Source organism: Hemicordylus capensis, chromosome 1, assembly GCF_027244095.1.
Source record: "Hemicordylus capensis ecotype Gifberg chromosome 1, rHemCap1.1.pri, whole genome shotgun sequence".
Lineage (NCBI taxonomy): Eukaryota > Metazoa > Chordata > Lepidosauria > Squamata > Cordylidae > Hemicordylus > Hemicordylus capensis.
Window position 1 is genome coordinate 411,773,187 of NC_069657.1, and position 12,198 is coordinate 411,785,384.

General features: G+C 42.6%; 2 protein-coding genes across 5 annotated transcripts in view; one reads left to right on the forward strand and one right to left on the reverse strand.

The window, feature by feature from the left end:
• AIDA (axin interactor, dorsalization associated) overlaps positions 1–2,555 on the forward strand; it is a 45,080-nt gene extending 42,525 nt beyond the window's left edge. For all 4 annotated transcript variants that reach the window (XM_053308542.1, XM_053308522.1, XM_053308527.1 and 1 more), the window contains 2 exons: positions 241–358; positions 2,098–2,555. In XM_053308542.1, the coding sequence (XP_053164517.1) occupies positions 241–358; positions 2,098–2,194 (215 nt within the window). In that variant the 3' untranslated portion in view covers positions 2,195–2,555. The remainder of the gene's footprint in view (positions 1–240; positions 359–2,097) is intronic.
• A 2,180-nt stretch (positions 2,556–4,735) lies between these two features.
• Positions 4,736–12,198, reverse strand: part of MIA3 (MIA SH3 domain ER export factor 3) — a 43,472-nt gene continuing 36,009 nt past the window's right edge. The window contains exons 19-30 of the mRNA XM_053308558.1: positions 11,164–11,302; positions 10,960–11,061; positions 10,260–10,320; positions 10,112–10,147; positions 9,560–9,627; positions 8,951–9,048; positions 8,702–8,833; positions 7,590–7,661; positions 7,407–7,483; positions 7,177–7,248; positions 6,516–6,663; positions 4,736–5,631 (exon numbers count right to left, since the gene is read on the reverse strand). Coding sequence (XP_053164533.1) covers positions 5,309–5,631; positions 6,516–6,663; positions 7,177–7,248; positions 7,407–7,483; positions 7,590–7,661; positions 8,702–8,833; positions 8,951–9,048; positions 9,560–9,627; positions 10,112–10,147; positions 10,260–10,320; positions 10,960–11,061; positions 11,164–11,302 — 1,328 coding nt within the window. The 3' untranslated portion in view covers positions 4,736–5,308. The remainder of the gene's footprint in view (positions 5,632–6,515; positions 6,664–7,176; positions 7,249–7,406; positions 7,484–7,589; positions 7,662–8,701; positions 8,834–8,950; positions 9,049–9,559; positions 9,628–10,111; positions 10,148–10,259; positions 10,321–10,959; positions 11,062–11,163; positions 11,303–12,198) is intronic.

Sequence of the window (12,198 nt, forward strand, 5' to 3'; positions counted from 1 at the left end):
GTGTGACTCAGATCTGCAAATCAGACTGAAATATGATCCATCCAGAATCTAGGATGGACTTACCCTTTCATGCCAGCCTGATGTCAAGTGACAAGATGAGTACTCTGCTTCTAAGAGGAGCTCAGTATATTTAGTTACTTGTAGCAGAATGTGTTGCCACTGATGCCAGACCTCTTCATGACAAGTCTATAAAGAAGCACCCTGGCTTTCACTTGTGACTGTTGTTTCCCTTCTCTTCAGGTGCAGCTATTTTCTTTGAATTCAAACACTATAAGCCCAAGAAAAGGTTCACCAGCACCAAGTGTTTTGCCTTCATGGAGATGGATGAAATTAAACCTGGGCCAATTGTCATAGAACTGTAAGTGACACATTCACATACTGTGCATTGAGACCACGTCATCTAATAGAAATGCTATTTATCAGCAGGAAAGTCAATCTGGAAATGAGAGTTCTACTTGCTCTGGATGGACCAAGATGGGCAAGGGTGGTCCTGGACCCAACTCTGCACCTGGATTGCCTAGGTAGCATTTGTGCCACTTATACAGCAACTGCACCCTTCTTGAGGAAGCAGCTCTGGCTACTATTTCCAATGCCTTTGTCACATTGAAGTCTGACTGCTGTAACACACTGTTCATGAGGCTGCCTTTGGAAACTTCAGTAAACTCAGAACACAGCACCTAGGTTGCTATGCCAGTCACAGGGGAGCATATGATTCTTTCTTGGCATCATCTTCACTGGCTCCCAGTTCAAGGTGCTGGTTAGTTACCTTTTAAACCCCAAAATAGTTTGGGGCTATTAAGGATTGCCTTCTCCCATAATGCCTGCCTGAATGAAGAGCTTAAGAAGGATCCCTGCTCCAGGTGGTGCCATCTGTAGTACGGCTGGCAAGAGCATGGAGCAGGGTCTCTTTGCTAGTGGCACCCAAGTTGTGCAATGCCTTCCTCCTAGAAGCCTGTCTGGCCTCTTTGTCGTCTTTTGGTGGCTTGTGAAAACCTGCCTTTTCAGACTGGTGGCTGATTAGTTTTATCAGGCATGACTGCTGCTATGAGGTGGTTATCCTTGTTTGTTTTAAACTGATGTTGCATTTTACGTGTATGCATTTTTTTTTTTACTGTACTGTATTCTGTTGAGCAGGAATGTTTGGAGAAGCAGGTATAAATAAATAGAATCCTACTTGGAGGGGGGAAGGTAGTATAGACTGATTTAGATGTTACTACCAAGAAGGCTGCTAGACTGAGATCCTTCTACAGCTTCCTATTTGTGAAAGTGGAAGCACTCAATTTTATTCTGCAGTGCACACTATGGGGGTCTTAAGTGTGTGATCTGTGGACATAGCATAGAAAGCTGCCTTTGGTCCCCTTAGGTTAGAACTCACACTCAATTACCAGGTAGTGCTAGGAAAAGGTGTGAAATCCTGGAGAGCTGTTGCTACTCAGTATAGATACACTAAGTGGCAGCAGCTTTCCTGGATTTCACACCTTTGCCCTGTCTGGGAATCAAGCCTGAGTGCTTCTGCACGCAAAGCATGTGTCCTGCCACTGAGCAACAGCTCTTTTAGTAGAAAGTAATAGAATTTAGTAATAGAAAGCCTGCATAATTGTTTGAATTTTTAAAAATCCAGGATGTGCAGAGCTCAGATTCTCCTGTAGGCAATATTAATGTGTAATTCAGTTTTTGGTCACTTTAGGCCCAACTTTATACCCACTGACAATGTTCTCTTTAAATGGCAGACTTGTGATTGAGAAAGCTCAGTTGATGGGGAATTACCTTAGTGTGTAGCCAGAGCAGTAAAAAAGTTTAGGTAGGCTGCATTAGTTGCAGTGGTACCCTTTACTAGATTTCATTTGGGAGAAAGGGGGTGGGTGGGTCAAGAAGTGGCTACTATTCTGGTGTTTTGTAAAGAGATGTTGTTTCCAAATTTTCAAAGATTTAAACAGAGCTAATATTACACCTTAAGCCAAATTGGAAAGTGTGATCAAGTTTGTCTGTTTGTCTGTCACAACACATCTTGGGACAGCTTTATAGTAATGAAGAAAGGGGTCCAAGGCATAAGCAGTTTTAAACAAGCCTGACTTTTCTCCTTCTCTTTGCTTACAGGTACAAAAAACCCACTGACTTCAAAAGGAAGAAACTTCAGTTGTTAACCAAGAAGCCACTTTATCTTCACCTTCATCAAACACTGCACAAAGAGTGACTCTTGAGAACTGAACCACTTGCCACAAAACCATAGTAGCTGCCTGTGTAGCACTCATCCTTCAGGTGGCAGAAGGAATGGCTGAATTTTATGCAGCTGGTCAAATGGGATCAACATAGGCTGCACAGCAGTGAATCTGCAGCCAAGCCCTACTACTAAAGAAGTCCAGTTTCCTTTGGAATGTATATTTTTATCACAGATGTTCCAAAGTGTGTTGTGAGTTCTAATTGGGCTGGTTGTGTGTGTGTTCAGTTTTGTAACTTTGGTTTCTATACTCATATCGGAACCCTTAACTGAAGTGGGTGGAAAGTCCTCATCCACCAAACCAGATACAGCAATAAAGATGTGCCAGTATCATTAAGCTGTTGTTCTTGCACTTCAGATCTGCATCTGTCTCCTTGTAATGAACTCACTCATGAAATAGACAATAGACAAGAGTAGCATAGGATATATTTATAGAAGTATATCCTAACATTATCCTGTATAAAGATATAGGATAGATTTATCCCATACTCCCAAGTAGAATGCTGCCCTTGGATGTATTATTGCTTAGTAAGACTGTTATTATCCTGGGAGTAGAAGCAGCTGCAAATGAGTCAGTACTTACTGATTCCAGAAGTTTTATTGGTAGAATCTCAGTTCTGCTAATTCTACTGGGAATAATTGGTTGGCTTGATCTTACAGCAAAAACACAGGCAGATTGTCCACTTACTGGTAAGTTGTCTATTGAGACTGAAGCCACATTAGATCTTAAGGGAAAGGCTGCATCTCAAGGTTGCTGTGTCTAGAGAAACTGATGAACTCTTTGCCAGTTTTCAAGTGTGCCTGTACAAAATGACCATGGTGTTGGTCTCTAAGCTGCTGAGTCTCATTTATGTGCTACGTTTATATAGTCTCTCTTTCCTGATCAAATCACTCAAGTATTGAAATATAAATGTTACTGAAGATTTAAGAAGCAGCGCCATTTTAAGCAGTTGGTCTTTTTGTGAGTTAGACACGAGAACGCTGCCTTCTCCTCTCAGAGCATAGATTTTAGGAGCCCAGGGAAGGACCGACCTCAATAATTGAGCTACCCATCACAATCTTCTTGTCATTATTAGTATAGGTAAGAAATTTTTGCTTGCTTAAATTGAATCATTGCTCTATTCTCCACCATTCACTTATACCTACCTGTTGATGAACCAGTTACTGATCCATAAGAGGAACTTGTGGTGTGGGAATTGCCAGAACTTGCATATATCACCAATTACTCTGCTGTTGCGGCAGCTTGCCTCAGTTCTTGCACTTGCTGTTACAAGCAAGCAGGACACTAGTAGTCACTGAGAAAGAGATCCAATAGTTGCATAGCCTCCTGCTGCTGTAGAGGAGATGATAGTGGCCAACCTGCTGCACAGCAAATTTTCACTTCCTCTAGTTACTACAAAGGATGTTTCCACTTCCAAGAATATCTGTGACCCTGCAAGCTAAAAGGTCTCATTTATACAAAGAGGAGAGTGAAAATATCTCCAACACATGCTCATATGCTGGAGGTCCCAGCAATGGTGCAGCTCTTCTACTAATGCACAGCATGTGGACCAGTGCTGTGTAACCTAGCAACACTACACTGAAGCAAGCAAGAAAAGACTAGTAGTAACATGTACACTGAAACCTTTTAATGTAGACTTTAGCCAATTCTATCTTCCTAAGCTGAGAACACACATTCTTAAGCCCTCTTCAGACATTTTCCAAAAGCACTAATGTAACTGTGTACAGTAGTGCAAGAGTCAGAAGCCCCATCCCTAACATTAGTCACTGGCTCTGCCGCTACTCATGCTTGGAGTGGTGTTTGAACAGGGCAGCACCCTCTCTGTGATGGTGGGCATTTCTGTGATCATGAAGCTGGTAGTATGATCCAGCCTCACAAGAACCCACCATCACACAGAGTGGCATCTGAACAAGGAACCACCCTAAGCATGAGTAGCAGAGTGTACCAGTGGCTGGATTGGGGGTGGGGGAAGGCAGGACATCTGACCCACTTGCACCACTATGCACGATTACAGAACCACTCTTTGGAAACTTCTGAAGAGGACTTTACAGCTGTCTTTATCTGGTTGTCTTCTTTACCAACAGTTTGCACATATTCCATCTCACCTTCAGTATGTACAAGAATCAAAGCACATATATAGAGAGGTTTAAAATAATTTAGTGATTCAGCTGCAGCTCCATTTTAATAAGTGAGTTGGGAAGCAGGTCTTTCTTCTAGGCTCTCAGATCTGCACTTCACTCTTTCCAGAAAAATCTTCATTATGGAGCCTCTTGTATATTTACATTGGAGTGGTTCCTCATTCATTACTGCCTGGGTTTCTTGGGGAGCAAGGCCTCCAAATTGCCTTTTTGAGGGGTTGACTTGACAAGGGTACGATCAACTGCCATCCATCACAGCACTCCCAATAAATTGCAACAAATCTGTTGGTTATTTTTTTTTGGCCTATTAACTAATTGTGGTTTCATCATGGTCATGAAGGAAAATTATTTCATATTTAACAAAATTAATACTTGAAGTGTAGCAAAAAAGAGAGGATCTTGCTCTTTTTATTAGTAGATTTGTCCTTCCAGTATAGTATATAGCTTGTGCCTCTGGCTTTTCACACCAGATGTTTTTAAAAGATTTGCATTAGAATCCTTATGTAAACCATTTGTCTACAGTCACTGTAGGCTATATGTGAAAGGGTAGCATTTCTTAAGGTATTTCCACAGGAAATGTTGAGATTTTAGTTTGAATTTTGAAATCATCCACCAACTTGTTACATAGGCTACATTAATTAAAAACTAACCACACAGGTACTTTCATATATTGCACATTGAAAGCTGTGGGTCGGCCACAGCAGTAAGCAGGAGGCTTCAGGTTCATCACGGAAAAGTTATACTTGCACCCAGAGAGGATGAACGCATCCTAATTTAAGATGATCAGAAATGCACATTGCTAGAGAAGTTGGAGAGAAATTATTTCTGCCCCCCACCCCCAAAGCTATACTGAAATCAAATCTAAAAAGAGGAAACAAGAGTTGATTCTGCTGAAGCCACTGAAGTCCTCACCACATGAAACGTGGTAGAGTTCAGTCCAGACATCTCAAGTCATGGTTTCTGTTGAGGACGATGTGCTGAGTCCTGTGAGCTAGCTGGGGATGGGGGACAGGGAGGACCTCCCTGGTAGTCACTGGGACCAGGAAGTGGCAAGTCTCTGACAGGGTGAGGGGGATAGTCCCTTAATGCTTGTGGGGGTAGCCGTGGACCAGGAGGATAATCTCGGATGGATGGTGGTCGGAAGGGAGGAAGAGGTCCGCGGAGATATCCTCTCTGCTCAGGAGGCGGTAGCGGACCAGGTGGAAGTTCTCGCATCATAAATGGAGGGCCAGGTGGATAGTCTCTTGGAAGAGGTGGCGGTGGAGCGCCACGCCCTGTAAGAAAAAAGGGGAGGAACTATGAAACGGATTATACATGAAAATTTGCTCAGGATATCAGGCATTGTGTGTAAACTGTACGAGGGGAATGCTGCCTATGTGCATGAAAGAGAGAGCCTTTTTTAGTAATTGTCCCTCCCTTTTCAGCTGTCTGTGTTCTGAAAATATGGCCTGGGACCCACAAGGAGGACATAGGCAGTTCCGGGGGGGGGGGTCCACCGCAAGTCACCCCTCCCCTCAGTGTACATATGGAATTGCTTACCTCCTGTAGCTCTCTCTCATTATGTCAGGCATTGTATTGTTTTGCAGAATAGATTCTGCAGTTTTGCTGCATGTAATTAGATATGTCTAATACCAAGCCCCACTAATTTACATTCTTGCATCTTAACTTTTGCTGGTTCTGAACATATGCTTTATACAGAGTCAGGCGACAGGTCCATTTAGCCCGCTATTCTACACTTTGACCATCAGTGGCTTTCCAAAATGGCAGGAAGTGATGTTTTCCAGGACTACTCCAAATTAAAAGGAGAAAAGCATAGCTCAAAATGTATAATCTGAAAAATCAAGTTCTATATCAGATGTTAATAGCATCTGAAACAGTTATGCGTGCAATAACTGTAAAACATGTTTTAGCAATATCAACACAACACTGAGATTGAACACATTAGTCATCTGTAATCAACACAGAAGCTTTTAGCATTCACACTGATATTCCTGCCATTGCTTGGTCCCTACAGATTCTGCACAAGGCAGGAATCAAGTCAAATTCTCTTTAAGGTGCACCTTGTGAAAATCCCTTGTGTACCAGGATGTTAAAAGGTTCTGGATTTATAACACAATATAATTGGTTTCACACACACACACACACCCATAAAACATACCTAGAGAGAGGGGAAGAGGCCGAGGTCCATAGGGTACTCTGGGTGGTGGTGGTCCAAATCGAACTGGAGGTGGCATAGGCCCAGTTGCTGAAGAGGTCATTATGGGAGTCCCCGGAAAAGATAGTGTGCCTTTAGAACCCATGTTAACCTGCACAAGATTGTAGTTATTACCCAGTTTCACTGCATACTATCGAGATTTTCCTTTTCCTGAACACTCAAGAACCATCTCTGGTCTTTCAACAGACTTTATTATTAAATAGTTACAGAACTGGACAGCAAGTCACCCAAAAGTGCCTTCCATATATATATTCTTTCAGCAAATCCAAATGGATTACACACAGAAATCGAGGGCATACCCAAGGAGGTTAAAAAGCCTTTTAAGTATCAAAAACACCACATCAGAGATTTCTATAAAGTCACTTAGTTATGTTGTCCCCTTCAGAAGATTAAAAAGCATGACTTCTCAAACTGTGTTATGTGATGTTAGCAGTCCCAATGATGCACATAGCCCTAAGTCAAGAAGCCTACTGCAAGACAGACGCAGCCCAAGAACAGATTACAGCACTCATTCGATCATGCTGAGACATGAAGCATCATGCTCCTAATTCTCCATCCAAGCAGGAAGAAGCAAAAGCACAATTCCCAGCCTCTCAGTACTCACTGCAGTTGCTTCAGCATTTGAAGGTAGAACAGCGGAAACACAGGGGGCTTCACATTCTTTGGGAGGATTTTGCTTTATTTCCCCCCCAGCAGAATAATGACAGCGAGATGACAGACAAAACAGAACATGATATGTAAGTAAGAGGTGGTGCAGCATATATGCAGTGAAGGTTCTGCCCAGAATCAGGAAAAAAACAGCAGCTCACTCCCCTTGCCCTCCAGTTTGCTTACCATTCCATCCATTACTGCAGAAGGAGATGATGTTCTTGGCCCACAGTTTAGAAGGCCTGCTACAGCAGGACCAAGATCTGAAAAGAGGAGAAAGACCCCATATATTTTATACTGCACCTGGAAAAGTGGGTACACCTGTTCAGTCAACTAGTAGTTGTGAAGCTGTAGCCTCTAATCTCTCACCTGGAACAGACATTCTTCCAGATAGCTCAGGATGTCTTCTGGGGACTGGAGGACCATCAACCATAGCAGTACCTGAAGGTAGTTGAACACACACAGCTTGATACAGTGATTTCTACTGCAGAGTTCTCTCTCAGTTTCCCATAATTAGTTTTCACAGGATAGATGAAGGTGTAACAAAGTCTCTTTCAACTATGAAAGCAGGGAATCTTGTTCCCTTCATGCTTATTGTTTACAGGATACTCTCAGAACTCTGGTGCCAATGTAAGATTAACTCGCTTCCCTGCTTTTAATCATAATCTCAAACCTAGTCAGAATCCTGAACTTGATTAGCTTTGGTGAATGTTGGTGCTGACATATCCTAACCATGGATTACAGGTGACAGGGAGCCCGGTGGGCGGGGTGAATCACCAGGGAAGCAACACGTGTTCCTTTGGATTATTGTCGATCAGTGTTCCCTCTAATAGGGATTCACAGATGTTGTTGACTACAACTCCCAGAATCCCCAGCCAAAGGCCACTGCAACTGGAGATGCCGAGAGTTGTAGTCAACACATCTGGGAATTCCTGTTAGAGGGAACACTGCTCCTGATTAACTGTGGCTAACACAGCCAGTTTTTAGGTCTGTTCTGCCTGAAGAAGAGCAGTTGTCAGAGACTGTCACTGCATTTTCTAGTGTACCCAGTATATCAGAGCTGGAATTCAGTTCTTATACCCCAGTCCTAGACTGGCTAGTCATGCAAGAAAATTCTAGATTTCTCTTATATCACTCTTGAAGACCCACATTATCAAACACTTTTCAAGACACTTCTCTTGACACAAAATATTTAAATTGGTCCTTAATCTATATTGATAGCAAGGGTATTTGTTTTTAATGCTAACCAGCATATGAGTTGTATAAATCAACCACAAGCTGTATGCATTAAGTCTGGTTGTGAAGAACCACCATTATATTGAGAAATGGGTAAGTGCCACCTGGTCTTCACATCTCATAGTATCACCGGGGGGTGGGGGGGAGGGAGAGAGAGGTCAGTTCCTGTTTGAGAAGTCAATGCTTGAACTTTAAGGCCTCTAAAGAAAACCCAATCCAAAGAGAAAGGTAATTAAGTTTCTTACTGAGTTCGCCTCTTGACCCTTCCCTTGGATTGGCAGAAAGAGGCCGCCCTGGAGGTTCCATCATCAGTGGTGGGGAAGGAGCACCCCCACTCACAGGTGAAGGCCCAAAGGACCCATCTCGACTTAATGGACCTGTAGCGTGGTAGGAACAATGCAGTAGCATCACTATTATAGAATATTTCTCCTCAGAAAAAATGAAAACTGACCCTCCAAATTGTTTGCTGAAAAATGAGTGAAAAACGTATTTACCTCTGCGAGAGGGGATTTGATGGTCTGGTCTTCCTGGAGTTGGTTTCACAATCAGTGGTCTCTGAAGCGTAGCTATTTTTTGATTCGCTTCTATTAACCTAGTAAAAAAAATGTTAGCTCAAAAAGCTGCAATGCTTGTACCTCACAATATTAAGGGAATTTTGCCTAATGAAAAGATAGTGAGTTGGTTCACATGACCACTCAGCTCATTCATTGCATGATCAGGGTGGGGACATGCCAAGAACACATCTGCTCCGGCATCATTGCAAGGTGTCCCAATGTGCTATCAGGACATCCTTTAAATTGCATAATGAGCTGCTCATCAGAATCATCTCTTTACACATGCTCCCAAACCCTGTTTGAACAGGGTTTGCGAGTGTGTGTTGAGGGGTGATCCTGATGAGTATCCCCCGCGCTGCAATTAAAGAACTTCCCTTCAGTAACATCAGGCCGTGTGCACCTCTCACCTGATTGTATAAGGAGTTGGGTGATAGTGCAAACCAGCTCATTATTATGGAATGCTACGTTTTCTTTTTCAAACTGAGTGGGGTTGGGGGATGGGGGTGGAGAGGACTATCTTGTATTGTCACATGCAGAGAATATACTTACTTTTGCCGCAGGTTGGCAGCTTCCCTTTTTTCTTCTGATAATGCCCTTTCTGCAGAACGTGCTATGAGCTATAAGAAGACAAACTGTGTGCATAAGTCAAGTACTACTAGGAAGGTAAACTTAACAAAAGGCTGATTACTTTGTTCTTCCAACAGCACTAACTGCCCCTCTCAAGGATAGGGAGAATTTGTACAAATGTTGGGGGCTTTCCCCCAGGTATTTAGAGAATTTTTTGGTGGGAATTTTGCAAAATTGAGAGGATCTGGTGGGCCAGTACTGGGAGGAGCTGGAGAGTTCGAGATACTGTGCTGTACTCCTCTTATTTCTGCTTTCCCCTCCCACATACACACACTTTTTTGGTAATTCTTAGCTCTTTAAAATGTGCTAAGGAACCTAACTCCAAGATTCCCAAAGGCGAAAGGTTTCTAATATTGTGGTTTTGGCATTCGCAGTTGCAGGTAGGAATGTAACCCCCACAAAAAACAAGAGCCTCCTGTATTGTTATAAAATGCTTTAGAATTAAAGTATGAGCACTTTAAAAAAAATCCTTACCCAGTTGTCATGGGCCTTCTTCTCATGACTAGCAATCTTAAAAAGTTAAGAAAGAGTGGAGGAAAAGAAAAGGTTCCATGTTAGTTTGTATTCTTGTTTAACCAATCCCACATTCAACTTCACAGAATCATTTAGATTAACATCACACCTGATTTTTAAAAGATCGCTCTGTTTTTTGCAATTCTTCCTCCATTTCCTGAATTCGCTGCCTGTCAAAGAAATTAAAAGATTAATTCTACTCAGCATTCAGAAATATGAGGCTCTATCTCGAGACTTGACTACTGCAATGCACTCTAGCTGGGGCTGCCTTTGTATGTAGTCTGGAAACTGCATTTGTTCCAGAATATGGCAGCCAGGTTGATCTCTGGGTCATCTCAGAGAGACCATATTACTCCTGTATTGAAAGAAATGCACTAGGTGCCGATATGTTTACGGGCAAAATGGGTGCTGGTTATAGCATTTAAAGCCCCAAACAGCTTGGACCCAGGGTATTTAAGAGAATGTCTTCTTTGCCATGATCCCCACTGCCTATTAAGATCATCTGGAGAGATTAGTCTACAGTTGCCACTGGCCCATCTGGCCTTCTCTATTGCTGCCTCGAGACTTTGGAATGCGCTCCCTGTTGAAATAAGAGACTCCCCATCTCTGACTACCTTTAAAAGGTCAGTCGAGACACATCTATTCACCCAGGCTTTTAATTAGATTTGCAGTTTTAATAGTTTTTAACACTTTTAATATGCCTTTAATTTTGTTTTAATTGTATCTTTATTGAAAACCGCCCAGAGACGCGAGTTTTGGATGATAGAGAAATTTATTAAATAAACAAGCTCCTCAAACATTTCAATTACTTGTAAACTTTCACTTCCTCTACAGCCAGGACCGCCTTTTCATCAGCAGCAGAGAGCTTCTGCTCCTTCTCTTGACGCTCATACTCTTCTTGGGTCAACCTTCTGCAAGAGAACAGAAGGAAGCATAAGAAAGAGTACAATGTTCTCATACCATGTTGTAGGTTTCTATGGATTTGTTTTTCTTGGAAAACAAACAGTACTCACTTTTGAAGTGCCATCTCCTTCTGCTGGTATAGCTCATTGAGAATCTCCACTTTCTGGTGAAGGGTTTTACATTCACTTTCTAGATGAGATTTTGCTGTCTGCAAAGAACATGAATCATGCTCCATCTTCTTGATTTGCTCTGAAATAAAACACATGGCATTTCATATGGTGACGTCTCCACCAAAGACTGGCTGAGCTGATGTGGCGATGCAAAATGTTCCATTGCTCAAGGAATGAAGCATTTGGCAGCCCAGTTTCTGTGACAGAAGGGAAAAGTTGTCCGTTTGGCTAAATTAAGACAATCATTGTGGGCAGGTTGATGACGCGGAGGAAGGAAGCTAAGAGACAGGGATGTGGAAGGCAAGGAAGCGGAACAAAAGGATAGGTGCAGAAGGAACTGAGGTTAAAAAAGGGCTTTTTGGAGAAGGGGGGAGGGGGCTCAAAAGAAACTTGCCTGACCTTAGTACGAGGAAATGCAGTATGCTCTTGGATGAAGAAGAAAGGAACATAAGGGAAGCTAGTCAAGAGATGGAGTCATCCAAGGAAGAAGTGCAAAGTCAATAGATATGGAGTTGAAGAGACAAGGAGAAAGTACAACTGGGGCAAATTCTGTTCTATTGATAAGGCAATAGTGGACAGAAAAGGGAGGTTTGGAAGACCAAGGAACATGAGCAAGATGCAGAAAGTTACTAAACCTAGACTCCAGACGCTGACAGGTCTAAGCTGCCAGTTGTAGCTTCTACTGTCACTGCAGCATTGGAATCTGACAACCTTAAGGATCAAAAAGCAGTGTGTGTTTCATGGGGCAGATTTCACATATCTGCCCCATGAAAAGAAGTGGCTAACTAGCCACTTCTTAGCCTGTAGGCTTCTAATCTACAATAAATAGGGACATAATCTGGTTTTTTTGATGAAATGCGACAGTAGTTTCTTTTGAACACAGGCCTAGCCCAAGGTTCCTGGTGCCTGAGCTAGCGTGTTGAGCTGTGTTTTCATGGTGTACATAGCACACCTATTCCCCTCAACAATCTCCCA